This window comes from Somniosus microcephalus, chromosome 5 (assembly GCF_052327205.1).
Source record: "Somniosus microcephalus isolate GS21.2 chromosome 5, FLI_Smic_1.0, whole genome shotgun sequence".
NCBI lineage: Eukaryota > Metazoa > Chordata > Chondrichthyes > Squaliformes > Somniosidae > Somniosus > Somniosus microcephalus.
In genome coordinates, this window is record NC_140991.1 from 72,250,226 (window position 1) to 72,269,376 (window position 19,151).

At 37.1% G+C, this 19,151-nt stretch overlaps 1 protein-coding gene across 4 annotated transcripts; it reads right to left on the reverse strand.

Annotated features, from left to right (window-relative positions):
* Nucleotides 1–8,308: 8,308 nt before the first annotated feature.
* Nucleotides 8,309–18,820, reverse strand: bmi1a (BMI1 proto-oncogene, polycomb ring finger a). Of its 4 annotated transcripts, none has more exons than XM_085987783.1 (11): nt 18,628–18,820; nt 15,279–15,478; nt 13,821–13,962; nt 13,545–13,641; nt 12,015–12,070; nt 11,870–11,920; nt 11,010–11,118; nt 10,862–10,907; nt 10,538–10,636; nt 9,458–9,538; nt 8,309–9,369 (listed from the first exon to the last, which is right to left on the reverse strand). In XM_085987783.1, exons 2-11 carry the CDS (start codon nt 15,282–15,284, stop codon nt 9,043–9,045), a joined length of 1,014 nt encoding a protein of 337 aa, XP_085843909.1. In that variant the 5' UTR covers nt 15,285–15,478; nt 18,628–18,820; the 3' UTR covers nt 8,309–9,042. The 4 variants fall into 4 exon arrangements, with proteins under 4 accessions (XP_085843909.1, XP_085843912.1, XP_085843911.1 ...); XM_085987786.1 differs by having other exon boundaries at nt 18,577–18,820; XM_085987785.1 differs by lacking the exon at nt 18,628–18,820 and adding an exon at nt 18,299–18,489.
* Between the last annotated feature and the right edge of the window lie 331 nt (nt 18,821–19,151).

The following is a 19,151-nucleotide window of genomic DNA, read 5'->3' on the forward strand; positions in this document are numbered from 1 at the left end:
TTAGTCGCCTATGTTGCTGTATATAAAAAGGGAATATATCACAATATTCACACACATTTCATTGTGCTATTTTGCAATTAAGATAACTCGCGCTTTACAACTATGTAGAAAAATGAAAATGTGAAAAGAATATTTCGCAGAATTAGTGTTTTAAACATGCAGGTAGGTCTTGCGAATACTGTTGTATTTGAAAATATTAACATAGCTTTTCATTTGATGCCTATAATAGAATAAGAGGAAAACACTGTAAATGTCCAATATGTATGTTCGGCTGGGTCTTTACCTCACAAGCTAGTATTTGGCTACATACCACGCTTGTCTGAAGTGTGAAAGCTGGGTTTATTAAATATAAAATCACACTTTTATAAATTATATTTTATAAATCATTGTTACTGGATGTATTTTTTCAAACATGGTATCTATGGTATCGATAATCCACGTTATCTGCTCTTTGATTTTCTTAACACACATCTTTATGCACCACTGCTCCACTAGGGACAATGAAGGATGCTATGTTTATATACACGGCATAGATTGCAACATGTACTCACTTTTCGAAACTTTTTGGAATTGACAAAAAACGACTCGCGAGTGCTACTTGTGAAGCTAATTACTGGATTGGTATGTGTCTGTGAGCTTTATGTTGTGTGTTTATTCTATATAGGTCATGTTGCTGCGATATTTGAATGGAATTCTTGTCAAAACAATGTCATGTATAACTAAAAGATTTATTACGTGTAATTCATCATTGCATACAAACACCTGTAGCGTCGTATTTTTTCCTATATTCACTGTTTCCATCTCTGTTTTAAAGCACATTTAAGTAGAATACATTTCCCCTTATGTTAAAACCTCATTGCTGAATCAAGCATTGTCATATAATTACAGTGACAATAAGTGATTAATACCCACAAATTCCACTAACCCCCTCCTTTATACGTCAAAAAAATATTTTCTATTACATCAGTGAACTTGCTCATTGGTGACTTTTCATAAATGATTCAAGCTCGAAAGCCTATACTTTATTTAAGATAAAACAATAGTATGATTACATATAGGTTTTAGGAACAGAACAAGCACTGTACATTTCCAACATTTAATAAATGAATTCAGCACAATTATAGGAGAAACACATTTTTATGAGTACACGGTGTGCTCTGTTTTTCAATATTTAAGTACAACGTAACAGCAATTATAAAGCAGTGAGATGCACATTTGTGAAGTTCGGCATCATTTAGTGACGGATCCAGTAACAACCACGATAAGACATACCAATGAGAATGTGTTGTCTGGACATAATGGCATGTCAGTGACTTAAAAAAAATCTGGTACGCGTTATTCAAGCTTACGAGTTATACTTGACATTGTTTTCATAATAATCTAATGCAAACACTGTAGCAACATCAAATAATCACATACTTGCAAGCATGAGGCTGGTGCAAACTTGTTTTTCTCTAAATGCTCATTAAAAACGCCCTGAAATTCCAACTGAAATGGAGATAACGTTAAAGAGGCATACTTCAACTTTATTCTAAAAAGGTAAAAAAAAGTTAACAGATTGCGTTGTAGACTTCATTCTCATTCCGTTTATATCTTTAATAAAAGTGTTGCTGCACACATTTAGCAAATCCTAATGTTACAATCTGTAGAGAAACCACCAGCATTTCGAACGATGTTCTGGTTTATAATACTGCACATTCTTGTAAAGTATTAATCAGGTTTTCGTCATATCTGTCACCTTTGCTTGGTTCACTTAGTAACAGAAAATAGAATAGTTCCTCTGAAAATTGAATGTAATTGTTTAAAAGTAAAAGTTTAAATGCAGGTGCGTTTGATGGGCATCAAATGTGATATTCTTCATTAATAAACAATAAACTATTTATGACTATGTTAATTGTTATTGTGAGCAAGGTGTCATGTTTAATTTACATTCTCTCTATGCCTACCCAAATATCAAACCAGCATTAATTTGTTATTCTGCAGTTAGTAGATGTAAATTTCTAAATGAATAGTCAGATGCCTAGAATAAGGGATTAAAAAATAATTTGCAAGGACATACAAAAACAATTACCGCTACCAATTACAGAAGAATCTGCAAATTGCGTTAAAATATGGGATTTAAAAGCACCTGATTTATACTTTAGACAAGTGTGTTGTTAACCACAACATTGCTTCGTTTCTCCGGCCTACAGATGATAACATTAGTGTTTGCTAAGAGTTTACAGTATGATATCATTTGATCTTGGGGTTTAGAAAGGAAATTTTAACAAGTTCTAATAGAAGCTGAAATTCTGGTGTTTTCGATTTGAGGATAATGGTTAGTTGGCTTTGAAGCTTGGGTTGCATTTTTTTTCACATCTCGGCTGTTCTACCTAATGAATATGACTTCGAACACGGTTCAGCGGTTTGAAGGTGCAATTACACAACTGTACCGTTCGTGCGAATCAGTTTGGCTTTGCAAAGGCACTGTGCACAGGAGCATTTATCCTATATAGGATAAATACACCCTGAATCTGCACCAGGGCTCTCTACCTGACATCGGACAGTTTGGATTCAGTTCGGGCCTTAGCGCCCTACACAAGTTTAGCACGACGCCAAGCCAAAACCGTATCACAGCAGTAGTAAACATTGTAAGTGTACACCGAGAAGAATTGTATCATTTTGCATGGTTCCATTAAGTTTCTAAAATTGCGGCGGTTAAGATTTCCGATGGCACAAAATCCAAAAATGTTTGCTATACACACGCTGGCTTCTCCACATTGGCTTCAATGTTCTCGATGGCTATACTGAAATTCGGGAGGGAGGAAGAGAGAAAGGGCAAGAGACGCGCTGCTTTTTGCAGCAGAACTTCAGCATGTGCACGTATTGCACAGGCCATCGCTAAACATTTTACATTTGTTCCGTTGCGACAATAATTGAAAGCAGGCTGGGATTTGCTCGTGGCTGCGGTGACTAACGCTACACGCAGGGCATGTGCTCAAGTTGTTCTGAGGTTTGACCATTGCACTCTGCGGTGGAAGGAAGCACCGAGGCGCGCAGGCGCGCTTCAGTGTTTCCCAAAAGGGCTCAAGCGCGCGAGCCGGCAGCAGCGCCCGCCAAAAGAGTCACGTGGGCGGCGAGCAGCCGCTCTGCGGGCTGCAAAAACCTGCCCTCCTTTGTCATTCAATACAAGGGAAGGGGAAGATAAGAGAGAGGGGAACGCGTATGTAGAACATTAGTCAGCCTGCCTGCCCGACGCATTAGGTGAAAAACACAGCTAGTTCATAACATGTGAAAATAAGGCAAACACAATTTGACGAGCCCGTAAAACATCTGAAGCAAATTCGGCTGACTGTCGTCATGTGATTGAAACACTGAGCGTGATCGTTTAGCTAGCGTTATTTCCAACGCCAAATACTCGGTGCTTTCTGTATGTGCGATTTCAAACTTAATCCTTTCTGTCCAGGGTATTTAAATGTGAAACGCTGGTACGAAATGTCAAGGCGAGAAAATAAAAAGCTGCTACTACCTGAAAAACGTTTACATACATGGCATGTTACCACTAACCGTTCACTCAGCTCTTGTACAAGTTACAAAAAGAAACTGCTTGTTTGTGAGAAAAGGAAATCCGCTCGTTGAGCAAAGAGCTAAAAAAGATCATGCAGGAGACAAGAACGTTACCCACCACTGACAACGGAAACAGGAAGCAGTTATCTGATTAAAACATTTACTTAGAATTTTGATGTAATATTTTTAAGGTACTCATGAAACACTTGTATGTTTTTGTTAACGTCACAATGACACCTAACTTATGACATTTTCAATATACTTATGAACCCCAATAAAAGATCTTAATATTGATAATAAAGGGCGCACTTCCTGACCTCTCCGAATTAAAGTATAAATCTAGTTTACACTCGATTTTCAAGTGTAGGAACACCAGCCTGCGTTAAATTAAATTAGTTCTTTTTATTATCTAAAGGATCGCTAAGCGAGTATTGTCGCGTTTAAGAACCCTGCAGTCACGTTTACTTTTTTAGCACAAAGAAAACGTGTGTTAAACTTAGATTGTAACGTTGATATGTATTTATATCTAGTTTTCAAAGGTGCACCATAAGGCCATGGATTGTTTTCAGAGACGCCACCAACGTTTACATTTAAACTAACACATTGACATTGGATCTTTTTGTATTATTTGATTACCTGACACTACCGTGAGGCATGGACAACCTGGTGGAACCTTAAACACCTGGACAAGCTGCTCCTTTTTGTAGGCCAGGAAGTAATACATTAGATCATATACGTCTTTTTTAAAACAACTGTGATAACTGCGTATCTGTTAAAACATTTACAGAACACCTTAAAAAGAGTACAGATCAGGAAGAGACTTTGGATGACGGTGGGTACGGTATTCGCCGGTTGGAAGTGTGACTATAAGGTCGGAAATAGTGTATTTACTTATTTCAGTAAAATTGCCTTTGTTGATCATATTGGAACTAGGGAGGCAGTGCCGTCACATCTCTGGCGTTCACCTTTGCACCCCGAATTCAAATCAAGAGCAGAATATTTGAACAAATTCGTCCGACTACTCTCCATCTCCCCAAACCTCTGCCTTCCCCCTTTCCCCTTTGCCCATAAATTTATAAGGGAATGAGTCCAGTGCTGAATTCACAATGCAACATTCACTCAATTGTCTGAAAAGGCCATAAAGATGATATGGGAATGTCACACTTGTACGGCGATGGGAGAGATTACTTTTGTGAATTAAAGATTAAGGTACTTAGAATTTGCCAAGTGGGAACTATCTGATCCACTCAGTGTGCTAAATGGGTATAGGAAGTAAGGGGAGCTCCAGTTCTGGTGGCAAAAACTTTCATGGATCCCTCTCAAAATAATCAGTCTCTAAGCACACTAATGGAAGAGGGATTTTTTTATCTACCCATGTCAATGCAAACCTAAAAGGTTTGTGCTGGCCTGATGCCCATGGGCCTTTCTCAGTCTGTTTGTACTCACTGTGAGAAAAGCACTGTTAACGCAGTTATATTACAAGTATCTTAATTACCTCAGCCAGTGTTTTTGTTTGCTTTACCTAGAATGTTGTTAACCGTTATCTTACCTTCAACGCAAAGAGGCATATTTCCTCCGTGTATAAAGTTAAGGGGAATTCTTTTCTTAGCCTCTCATGAAATGATAATCTAGGGAAGACGAAAAAGTAAAGCTTTTTTATTTAACTCTGCACACTGGAAAATATGCCAGCCTCCAACAGCTACGTTGATTTGGTTCTGAGAGAAAGTTTTCCTGTCTACGTGAAAGCAATAGGAATGATCGCCCTTAGTAGAGATTTGCTGCTCAGGAGATATGCTGATTGCTTTGTACTTTTGTGCAAGTGAAGTGAACTTTGAAAAATAATGCATTCATGTTCAATGAAATACTGCAAAGGTGATTTACAGTATTTAGATATGTGTTCAAACCAGAGCAAATGCGGCCCCATTAATGTAATCCACATACAAAGTCAACAACATTTACTCGCTATTGAATTCATATCAATTAATATCAAAAACAGCACGATACTGGTGTATGCATATCATGATTGCCCCAGACATCATCCACCTTATTCCCAGCTGCTTTCAATTGTAGATGTCAGAGTAACGAAACAGATTTGATTAGCGGTGAATAGGGAGATTCGATTTAAGTATTGGGTGTTACTTAGCGTTCTTTCTTGTTTTAAGGAGTGAAAATGAAGGAAAGCCGATAAGCATAATCTTACACGGCGCCTGTTTTGAAAACATTTTCTTTGTCTATTTTGTGCTGTATTTATTGAAGGTAGTACCATAAGCTATGTCCAGAAAACTAAAACGTAGAAACACATTTGAAACATTTTAAAAGAAAGCAGAGGGATTATGTGTAACGTTTTAAGTTTCAAAAGATTAATCTAAAGAACCATTTCCAGTTCTACTGTATTGCAATATCCTGTTTGGGGGAGAGCTAAGTACAAAGGGAACTTATTTTCTCAAACAGGAATATATATTTGGAACGATTCACTAGACAGGGTAGTAAAGAGATAAAGTTGTTCAAAATACAGTTGGCTGCAATGATGAGAGGGTTAAGACTCGAATTATATTTCATCTGTAGTGCAGGCCAAGCACTGAGAGAGGGCTTTCTTTAGGGGATCTCACACTTGTTGGCTTTAGATGGAAATCTGACTCGGGAGTTGATCTCTCACTTTTGTTGACGCGCACCCGAAATCATTGGTCATTACGTAAACGTTGGAGTATAATTGCACCCCAAGGGTACTAGATTAATGAGATTTAATTGGTGTATAGCATTGTCTCCTCCATGACATCTCATCTTGTTACATACTATCTCTATCCTCTTTCATTTTTATGAGATTCAGTACCAAGTCATGGCGCTTCTTTCCTTATGAAAAACCATAACATCGCCATAGTAATTTATTACGGAATATAATTTTATAGAAATACAATTTTAGCATTAACCCTTCTCTAGCTTGCACAGTGAGGATTATTTGATTACATCAGCAATTGTGAAAATCTTTCATAAAGCATCGACATTGTTTTGGATGTGTATACTCAACACACCAAGACTGTATTGGACGAGTTTTGTTGAATTTACAAAATTGCAGATTATTATTGCTACTGAAATATATCTGCAACCTCTGATCATACTTCCTCAAGCACTAGCATATTCGGAAGAAATAGGAAACATAAAGTGAATACTAAGAGCTTATGCAAAATCATTAATTTTAATTGACCTTATAAGAAAATTAAAGCACGAGTTGCATTGTGCTTTTCCAATTTGGGGGCGCAAATAACTGTAATGTTCACTTGCCGGTTTATGTACAATATCAGCGACAGTAGAACAGTGCCAAAATACAGACAAAAGTACTGCCTCGGGTTTCCCTACAAACACAATTTGACCATCATAGAGGAGAAATTGTTACCAAGCCCCTGTAGAGACGGAGTTTGGACCGGCCACGATGAAATAAGGCTAACTTAGACAATCATTGTTCATGTGTAGGTAGACATAAGTAGATAAACGGATGATAATGTATCGTGGGACGTCTTATACCTTTAAGGCATCATTTAAAACAATATGACTTATTTAATACATAGTACCATCAAAGATTAAAGCTCCAACATCCTTTGCAATCTATCTTCTTGTTATAGTTTAAATTTATCAATACATTTTCCCCAAGAAGGCCATTAGAAAGTCAACTCTAATCAGCAGTGTTAACTGTGAACCTACGACAATGCCAAGAAGTTAACACGAAAACGGAAATTGTAGCTTTCATTTCCCCAACACAAATTAGTTTGTATTATTTTAATGCACACCTTTCACTGGTTCGTGTTTACGTCTATCAAAACAGGAAAAAAATGTAGCAGAAGAGATTTTTGCAAGAAAATCATACATTTATAAATCTGATTTGTAGTACGATTGTCTACAGTTGATAATTCTAGTGTAGAAAATGACTCCTATAGTCATATGTAACCGTTTTGATGGAAGCTACCCTTTTCAATTACTTGAAGCTTATTACTTATGGGCCTAGTGTTAATTACTCTGTGGTGGTCCAAATGTTGTCAGTTGAGTGTCTGAGATTTAATTTTTATTTGCTATGGGGTGAAAACATTGTGTGAAATGTTCTTAAACTATTCTGTTTAAGATGGTCAACCACAGCCTTTTAATAAAAATGGCAACTAGTGAGTATCTGAAAACAGCACTGTTAGAAAATTCAAAAATCTTGAACTTTAAAGGTATAAATAGGTCTTTACCAACACTGTGTTTTCTGGCATGGGTTGAACAGACAATATCAGGCTCAATGCTGACCAAGATTCAACCTATGACAGTATCAGTGGAAAAATCCATTGCAAATAAGAGGAGCATTAATTTGAAAATATCATTTAAAGTATATTTAAATCTTTAAATATTACAATTTGAACAAGAGATCATTGGCTTGTCTAATTTAGAAAGTTTGCTAATAGTAATTCGGACAGTGTATTCAATTTAAATGAAAACAATGAAATGAATATTTCAAGTAAAACATTTATATATAGCTTAATACACATTATTTGCCTGTGGTAATATACAGGGGTGGAATTCTCAAAAATAATTATTTGAATTCTCAGGGGTAGTATGTGCCTAATATATATAGAATATATTGGATGTTTGGCATCCATATGTACATACTGCACCTTTGAATTTACTTAAGCATTTCTGAGATCCAGAAACTTAATTAGTCAATGGAATCACCATGTATAGTATTGTTTTACAGGCAATTCAATTACTTCATACCCATTTTAGGTCTAAAATGATAAATCATTAAAACAATTTTATTTCGGGTTCATCAATTCAGTACTTTCTTATAGTATGTATACTAATGCTGCAGGAAAACATTTAACAACCAAAGATGTCAACATCTACTGTCAATCAGTTTTCACAGTGAAATGGCTACAAAGAATACATCTTTCTAATTTTCATTTCTCTTAAATTCCTTTTCAGTGGGTGTCATTGTGAAAAATCACTAGCCTTTTATATTTAATCTGTACAGCCAATATCACAATGCCTATTACCGGCAAATTATAAGTATGTTGATATACAGATATAGTAAACTTCAATTCGATTAAACACAGTTATACAAAATATCTTCCAACGTTTACATCTTTACAATAATGTCCCACTCAGCTTTCCTTCCTTCATTTTCCATTCTGTGAACATGGTCTCCTTCACAGTCAATGAGACATTAAATCCAACGGCGTTAGGTGTAAATATCCTCAAATCTTTACAGTACGCATTTCAGTGATGTAGATCCTTTACTAATTTGCATTCCCAGAAACTGGAAAATTGTCTTGCGGAGCAAAAGGTGTCGTCAAACCCATTTGTAGTAAAGCCACGTATTGTTTCTTGCTTTGAACCAAATGTACAAGTCACTACAAAGTAGTGATGTTAACAATGGTGACAATGCTAAGCATTCTCTATATCTATATATTATCGCATGGTATGAACAGGTCTTCGAATATATGTATTGTACCATCTATTTGGCAAATACTGTCAGCCTGATGATGCTGATGAGCCATTGACAGATGATTTGCGTGCTCTGTTGTTGCTGAATGGGATCTGATGGTTGGTATTGGGGTTGGAGGAGCCATTCATGGTAGTGGATATATGAGGAAAGTGTGGATGTGGAGACTGCCCTGGAGTACAGGGGCTGGGCAGTGAGGATGATGTGGATGGTGCAGCAGCTGGGCTATTAGCCTTGTCACTCCCAGAGTCACTTTCTAACTCTCCACTGGTGTTATTTAATCCATCTTGTTGATGACCAATCTTAATTCTTTTGCACGTTGGCCGCACTCGATATTTTAAAGGAAGTGGTCCATTCTGAAATAAAATGTTAGATACACTAGTAAGGATTGAAGGTCTGAGATTAAATTTTCCTTGACCATTAGAATAAGTAGATTGGACTTACCCTCCTCCATGTGTAAATGTAGGCAATATCCATAAGAGTGTAATAATCTTTCAATGGTTCATCTTCATACATAACATCAATCTAAAGTGAAAAGAAAAGAATAATAACGTATATATTAAAGACAGTAGTATTTACCCAACTGCTTTCTTTGATCATTACAAAATATAACACCTCTCAGAACTCATTGTAGGTTTATACAAATAACAATGCATCACTGTAAAGAATGAAACAAGCAAAATACATAAGTTCACATAACACTACAAGTTATATGCATTGTTTTAGTAACTCATAGTAAGTCACAACAACATATAATCGAATCCAACAAAATTAAGTAACTATGAATATACTTTGAAGCCAGATGAGAAAATTTAACCTGCCTTTCAGTCATGAATGATTTACTTGCCAGGATTGACAAGAAATAAAACAATTTGTCAACTTGCAAATAACTACTGTGTATTTATCCCTCCATTCGCAAGCTCTCATTGTCCCATTCTGTGTTTTTTTGTTACATTTGATCCTTTGTGGTCGGTTGAAGTTCTTCCCTATCTCAATGATTAGATCCTTCTCAACACCATGGATGTGTTTGATTTTTTAAAATATTTATTAAAATTGGATGCAGTGGTAAACTATTTAATGAGTTCAAAAGCGTTCTGGATGGGAAAAATGAGTAACTTTGAAAACATCTCCAGCAACACCTTGAAGTAACTTACATTTATTAAAATAAAAACAGATTCAACTATCATTTTTTAAATTCCATTTCACAATACCATTTGTGCTGTAGTAATAAAATATACCCCATTCAAAACTGTATGCATATAATTTATATGTGTGTGTGTACTGGGGCCTCCAAATCTCTTTACATACAATATTTCAGAGCTGTATTGTGGTAGAATAAATAAACAAATACATAGTTGAATGTTCTGCCTCCCAAACAAAACCAGTAAGGAAATAAAATCTTTCAAGATTATTTTTAATATTAGAACATAACACAAATAGTTTCCTTCTCAGATAGAACCCTATTTATTCTTTATTAGAAATCATCATCCCTCTATAACTTTAATAAAGTGTAGCTCAATGTACCTGGAAGGTATGAGGGATGTCCATTTTACTCCTCAGGAATTTTCTTAAATGCATCACTGTCATGGCTGCTGGGCACCGCAAATATCGTTTGTCATTCATCTAGAGAGAAAGAAAATCAAGATTTGAGATACAGTGGCATTGCATTTGTTGATAAAGTGAATATTTCAGTTACTTTAAAATTAGTAGCAGCCTTGATTTTATAAATATGAAACTTCTTTCTATTTAATTAGTTAATCTTTGCTTGTTTAATGCCAGCTAAAATTAAGTATGTTTGTGCAAAACAGATAAATGTAAAGGAGTCACAGTTGACCATAGTTATATCACCTCATCTTTTGTCTTTTCTTTTTCTGCAGTTCCTTTTCGTTCAGTCCTGTTATACAAGACAGTCTCCATTTATTAATAAGAAAAAATGCAAAATCAAAAAGGTTTTTGATATAATATACATATTATTTTGTGTGATTACTGTACTTACTTATTTTGTTCATAGAATTCTATTGACAAGCTAATGATTTCATCATCTGTTATAATCCTCTTTTCTTCTTCTGTAACTTCTCCCCTGTCTTCATTAGAGCCATTTGCTGCTGTACAATTTTGAATATTAAAGAAGCAATGATTTCAGAATATTTTCATGTACTTAGAGCCAATTAATCAATGCTTCAATACTAATTTAGAACATAAATCATCAGCAAATATAATTTGTATATATATTATTTTGGGACTACAAGGTGTCAAAGGAAAGCTGTACATTAGAAAACACTGTTAAAGCCGTGGCTCATTTTTCACATATTTTATACTTTTAGCAGCTAGGAAGCATGCCATTTTAAATGTCATTTAAGACAGTTTAAACAGTTCTAAGAGCATAGAGTAAATTACACTGGTATTAACTGAAAGATTAACTTTGCCATACTGACAATTTTGGTGTGAACTCTAAAGGAGTAACAGCATAAAATTATCCTGATATGTACCAACATAACAGAAAAATTAAAAATGTAACACAAGTGTGGGCCTAAGCAGAATAGTCTCCAATGCAACTATAAATTCATTTTTATCTGATTAGACATAGATTTTTTTTTAAATGATAGCAACAACTACACTCTACAGTTAAGAGTTTTCAAAACTAAAAACCATTTACAAAATGTATAACAAAAATTACAGTGCAACAAATGCACCACACCGACATAAATGCTGAAAATCTTTAAAAAGTATCACTTTACTATTTTGTGAAAATAATTGAAAATTTCTACTGGTGACTAAAACCTGTCCTTTTTCAAAAATACTCTAGTATTTTGTTTGTTAGGGAAGAATCACTACATTTTCGTAGCACACACTAACCAGCAGCAGAGGGATGAGCAGCATAGAAATCCCTTCTACGTTTCATTTCATCTATAAAGACAAAAGCCTATTAGTCATCTAATTGACAGAAAGAGGAATTCAATTCAAATGTAAATTTGTCTTATAAACAGACTACTGTGCTTACCTTTGAAAAGGCCAGGAACTAATTTATACACAATATCTTGTAAAGTCTTATCTGACCTAAAAGGATTTGAACACAAGTCAATTATCAATTATCATCACAACAGTCATATTTTACAACACTACAGAAAGATTTTATTCCACGTCATTTTATTCCACATAGCATTCATCGATACCACTTCCATCTGCACAAGTAATAGTAGAACTAATTTATGTGAATGCCAAATAACTGTTCACTTTATTTGAACACAACAGTATTTCAAAATGCAAACTATTTCTCACTTTTGGTCCTTTACATATGCTGTCATTTATTATAGAAATACTACACAAGTGGACCTATGTAGTCTGTAAACATAGTAAATGCTGTCATTTTTGGTGAAAAGTGTTCACTTAACAGGAATGTATCATGTTTATTCAATTGATAATTGATTGCTTATGTAGTTATTAACTGGAGCAACTAGATATATATATAGATGAGTTTTCAATTTCAGTTCTGGAGATGTGTGTATTGATTAACTGGGGTGGAACTATTTGTATTTTTAGAACAGATCAGAAAAATATTGAGCCTTGCATCATGTTTACTCATTTATACATTATTATTTGATCTATAAAAGTTTTAAATATATATTAGATATATTTTGCAATGCCACAGTGACATTTTCTACCACATATTCAATATCATTTTCTTTTAGTGGAGTAATAGTAGAACTAAATTTAGTGAATCAAGTTTGCCATGGTTTTGTCTAAACTTTGTAAGAACTGGCAGGATAATGCCTGTGGCACTGTTCCATGCTTACTTTGGACTGTAATTGGAGATTTTTTTCATAAAATGTTTCAAATTAGTAAACCTGATTGATTGGGCAACTTGAGCAAAAGGTGCTCACTTTAACAAAACTTGCAGCAAATGTGTTCAGTTATTCTTTTTAATTATCAGTTAACAACTAAAAAAAAGCAAAAATTTCCAAGTTCAGTTCACTCAGCAGAAACATCCACTTATTCGGTTGAAATGACTGTACAGTATTTCTAGAATAGTGCTGAATATTATCACTGAGCATTACATGATCTCAATTCTTGGAGCTACTGCCAAAGTTTTCCAAATAACCCATTGTGTATTTGTATCAAAACAGAATTTGAAAAACACCACATTCTTTATTCAATTATTGTCAACTACTTTCAAATGAGAAGTTTAATACCAATAAAACAGAATTACCATTTTCTTAGATTCCAGTTTACAAAATATCCATAGTAAGTGGGTAAGATAATCACATGATAAACGTTTAATAAAGCACCTTCATTATCTTCAAGTAGTACTGCAGGACAGGCCCTGCAGTTTAGAAATGTATTACGTGAAATTGTCTCGCTGAACCAACGCACAATTACAAACACTATCGTGTGTGGTTTGATAATTGTATTTTTGTCAATCTAACACGTATATCAGCTCTGTGTAGTACAGTAGTTCAATCACACTTCCCACACCAACACATTTAACGGTGTAATCAAATATTATGATCACCATAAGTACACGGATACATACCTAATGTTAAGAAGGGGCCTAGTTTTGTGAACTTGCACATCGCAAATAGGACAGTACTTGCTCGTTTCCAAGTAACGGACGATGCAGGTCTTGCAAACTGTGAATAAAAGCAGGAATCGTGTGCGGTTATACATAAATCGGTTGCAGTGGTTGACTTGGTAACAAGAAACGGTCTGTGACACCTTTGTTGATATACGTTAATACTTAATAGTGCTGTTTTCTCATTCCTAACGTAAGCAAGCGACCTGCTGAGCTGCAGCGTGTCAGTATACTTACATGAATGTAGACACTCAATGATGGTTGTTGCATCTATGAAGTATCCTCCACACAACACACACATCAAATGAGGATTCAGTTCTGTTATTTTGATTCGTGTTGTTCGGTGCATTTTCTGACTAAAATGGCCGCGTTCTGAAAGCTGAACAGAAATATAACGCGCGTGTAAAAGGAATAGTTTTTTTATTCTGGAATTCCACTCCATATTAAGTTTACTGGCTTGGTTTATTGTAATTGGCCCACATTATAAATAGGATGCAATCATTGAGCTAAACAACTGTTCGTATCCACAATAGCAAGATACAATTTTTTTAAACCACAATGATCAACAATTTATAATTTATGAAACAACATTAACATAAAATGTTCGCGCGAAGTATCATGGAATCAATATTCTGGCATTTCTCGTCCCTCGGTTGACTTAGTCTTAATTGGCAAATTTGTAAAACAAAACCGAATTGTAAATATATTGCTATCTCCAAAGCTAAGAATCGCTTTTACTGAAATAGTGATAAGCTGAAACACAAAAGAGTTGTATATGAAGAGTTGTAAAAACCGTACTGAATGTGCCAAATCGCACCCAATTAATGCAAAGTGGCGAATCCATTGAAAGGCACAGTGAATCATTTTCGTAATCAAACAGATTTAAGATGATCTTATACAGACCACCTTTTATCTGACCTCCACGGTGATTAATAATAAAAAAACCACAAACCAACCACATGCAGGTTTATGACAATGAATTTTGAATAGCACTCCCGATCGTTCTTGTTGGCTTTGTTTCCTTCATGTTTAAGCATAACAAAACCGCCTTTTCTAGACTTTACTTCCAGATACAAGGCGGCTGTACCAAAACACACTTCTTTCCGCGAAACCCACATGCCTTTGGGCTCATATTTACGCCGTTTTCAGACGCGTCGGAATAGATGAAAATTTGTAATAGGACAAAGCGACTATTTATTTAGCAGAACACTTTTGTATTACAGGGATCGTCGCATCTGGATTTGCAATCACGCGTTTTATGCCTGACATTAAACCGACGATTCTATAGCCCCGCGTAAAGCGAAACAGGAAGAATTGTGTTCTATAAAGCCATTTCCGGCAATTACATGTTCGTTGGAAATATTTTAATGAACATCGGGGTGCAATGTGATGCGATGCAGATTACCCAAGCTGACCCGTTACAAATTTAATAAATAAAATAATGCTCGTGTACTACACGAGGACCATTCTTAATGATCAAAAAGGCAAATTGACGTCTGCTGGTGCCCATACTCGGCAATTCTTGCAGTTACTATAGCAACTTGGGTTACACTTGGCATTTTGCCAAAGGACCGAAAATAGAGCGAGCTTCTGTGGGGGAACCACGGCGGTCATGTGGAAATATCGCAAATTTAAAACCTACAACGCAATCACGATCGGAGGGCGATCTGAGCAATCTAAACATGCAAATCTCACCGCCATTTCAAATGAGCCCTAACACAGCGCACATCATCGTTTTTCGGCTCTCCTTGAGATAGTCTCCACGTCGACACTAGCTTTAAGTAGTGGCTTTTGTGATCACACGATTTTCTTCTGCAAACGCCTCTCTCCTTTCCAGAGCGGCGAATGTGTAGCTGCGGTTCCCCAACAGAGGATCACTTTGATAGAGAGCACGCCTATTGATTAATAATTAATTAATAAGTGATCAGAAAACAGGAATGAATAAAGATTCAGTGTCTCGCCAAACTTTGTCGGGTTTGTTGCTCACAGATAACGTAAAAAAAAAGGAAACAGTTTGCTATTCTTAAGAAACCAGCAAGAAACTGACAACATGCAAATAACTATGTGACGCACAGAATTCAGAACGAGCCAGGGCAAATAAACAGCAGACACTGCCGGCCAGATGAAAAAAGTGATTATTTGTCGCACTTATTTACAGTACCTACTACAGTATATATACTGTTAAAATAAATAAATTCATTACAGTTCATGTATATTAGGTTTAGGAAAGCAAATTTTACCCACAGCGCCGACGCGCGACGTTTCGAAGTAATCAAACTACATCAGGTTATAAACAATCAGCATTTCTATTTTTTTTATTTTGCAATTGGCGTTGAGACACACACACACAAACGATATACAGACTTCAGTGGAGTTCCAGTCATTACGCCTTCAGGCAGTCTAACACAACAAACAGAACTCAGTGCTAGTTCTCCGTTTATTTACTGGAGACTAACCGTTTTATACGGATGTCCTGACTCCACTCGTGCCCCGAATCTCACAAAAAGCACCTTGTTTTCTCATTTAGTTGGAAGTCACAGGAATCGCGGCACGTTTATCCATCTATAGTCCGCGTATGGGCTTTCAGCGGACTCTCACTATCAAGTAGCGGAGACCCATTCCGCGAAAGAGAGAGATAAAAAGGAAAATAAAAACAAACCACGTGTTCCACAACGCTCCACTCTCACCATCAGGCTCGTGATCGGCCCCTCTTATCAGAGTGAGATCAACAGAATGGGTGTGGATTTAGCTGATCAATAGATTAACTACTTCATCTGTGAAACCTTCATCAAGGACAGACAACTCTACCCTGGTATATATATCCATGTAAACACACGTGTTTTATTTCACATACCCGTGGGCTTCCGTTTATGCTGGATAATTCATTTCAGCTGTGGAACTTTGTGCCTCCCTGATTTATTTTTTAAGCCTGATGTTCTTTATTATCAGCGGGGTAAACAATTAACCTTTATGACATTGTACTCACACCATCTCAAAGCAACAAAGAAATCCATTTTAAAGCTGCATAAAGTACAAAAAACAACGTATACTGTTTGACACATGGATCTTCAAGATACAGTATAAGAAAGAGCTCCCATATCTCAAAAATGCATATAATATTCCAGGATATCCAACAGTGGTACTGAGAAAAAGTACGGTCTACTACAATATAACCAACTGTGCATGTATATTACAAAGAAATCTAAAATCAGACCCAATCACAACATCGCCACCACCGACACACAAACACCATTTTTGAAAACTACGTTAAATCTGAACTACAGCTCAGAACATAATAATATTAGGTTATTAACTAAAATAACGTTTGTCATAGCTACAATCAATGATACGGGTAAAAGGAGCACCGACATTTGGACTGTTTCATTTGCTTTTAATGGACATTCTGATTTGGAGCAATCATACCATTAGAAGAGAAACAAAGTTTTTTTGTCTACATAGAGCTCTTAGCTGCTCTCAAATTCCTGTTCCCAGTACGATCGCTTAAGTACATCACAGCAGAGACCACTCTGTAATATTAACAAAAGCCTATCTGGCGGAAGGGACAGGTTTATTAAAAACACGTATTTTGTGTGTGTATGTGTGTGCTCTCATGCAGTTTCAGTTGTCCTTGTCAGTTGCTGCTTGCTTGGAATAAACCAAAAAGCATTTGCTACCAAGGCCATCAATGGCTCCTTGCTCAACATACATTCTGTATCTACAAGCAAAACATAATCAGGTTGTATAACAGCTCTTCACCTCCCCCCGCTTCCCTTCCCCACCACTACCACCATCTTCACTATTAACAACAAAACAACAACACAGAACTGGAACAGTACACGCCGCCAACACGTTCTCGGAATCCACTCTAATAAATCTAACTGGACAAAAAGGGGAAAACACTCACTCCCACTCATACCCAGACCCAGCAAACCTCGTGCTCTGCCTGGAAAATCATTGCTGTCAATCTGATACAGTTCTGGTTACCAATTATAAAAAAGTAGAACATGTCCACAAAACACGCATGAAAAGAACATCTCAGCGTCTTGATAGTCGGTTATGACAAAGCTTTACATGTTTCTTGTTTGTTTATTTGCTTCTGACACCACAAGCACTGTGCAGGGATACGAGGGGCACCGCCACCAACCGCCATGTTTACCGTTCAAATCCGAAGAAGTACTCTTAAGAATTTAAGTTCAGAAAACACACCACACTCGACTTTTCACCCAAACAGTCACACAAGCACATTCCCTACCCTGTGTGGATCTTAACTCTATAAAATCGTTCCACTGGGTGCCCCGTTTGATGTCAAAATATACCTTTGTATCTGAGTTGACTAATAACGCTTCGGTGGTGCAGCAGCAAATTTCCACCATGGTCATATTTCAAAGAAATCTAAATAAAAATCCGCGACACTTCGAACCTCCCAACTTGCAACGATCGAAAGTATAAATATTATTCCCTCGATGCAAACGGACAGAAAGGTCGCAGCCCCGAGCGCCGCGGAGTATCGAACAAAAATTTTGCAAATGAAGTGCGTAACGAAACTGAGTGGAAATAAGGAGGGCGACGAGCCGCTGAGTTGCTGTCAGCCTTAAGAGCGAGAGAAGAGAGAGCGAGAGGAGAGAGAGAGAAAAGAGAGAGAGGGGGAGAGAGGAAGGCAGCACCGGGTGCATTTCAAACAGCGAAATCGGCCTCAAGCCGCAGCCGGAATGTACCTGGCAGATCTTTTCCAGACAGTCCAGTCTTGGAGAGACTGTGCCCGGGGCACGGGGACTCCCGGCCACAGCCTGCACCCCGCGGAAAACAATGAAAGTTGTAGATCAGGGGGAAAAAATGAATCGCAGCCAAGCGGCCATCTTGCATGAACTGCAGACGCTGTCAATTGCAATCGCAGAGGCTGCAGCTTAGCGAGAGAGAGAGAGAGAGGAGAGAGAGAGAGAGCGAGAGAGAAATAACATTCGTTAAACGCCGGCCCTTCAACCCTCGCACCCACCCTGGCAGGACCCGATCCGCACTCTTGCAATATTTGTTCAGCCCATTCTACCTGGTTCCGAGGCGGCGAGGCGGCTGGGCTTATTCCCGGTGGTAGAAGTTGGGAAAAAAAACCCACCCCCGAAGCCCAGTGATGGGTGCCGTGAAACTGACACCGTCCCCAAAATGGCTCGAGTTCGACCGCCCCGCTCCGTCACGTGGTCTCATTCCTTAAGGGTGGCCTGGGAATTAGAGTCGGTGTAACCAGAGCCGACCCTCCCCTCCCTTCAAAAAATACCACCAAATAATGCACCCTTTACCAGCTCCGCACATCAGCTCCAGCTCCATTCCACCAATAACACGCTTTAAAAATAATCTATACATATCGCCCGGCACAATAAAAGGCCAGTGGTTTCGATACAAAAAGAGGTTACTGTATAATAAAATATGAGGGCAAACTTTGTTTCAGAGTCTCGGATCACATTTGAGAATAAATCTTAGCCAAGAGATCAAATGAAAGCTTCGCTTCCTATAGATCTGTACGCTGGTATTTTTTAAAAGTATCAGTTGAATATCATGCGAGTAGATTGCTGCTAT

Coding starts and splice junctions, on each gene's coding strand:
- bmi1a (XM_085987783.1), bottom strand. Junction 11,921..12,014: donor AGTTCCTGGCCTTTTCAAAG/GTAAGCACAGTA, acceptor TTGTCTTTATAG/ATGAAATGAAACGTAGAAGG. Junction 9,539..10,537: donor ACATCCCTCATACCTTCCAG/GTACATTGAGCT, acceptor TTTTCACTTTAG/ATTGATGTTATGTATGAAGA.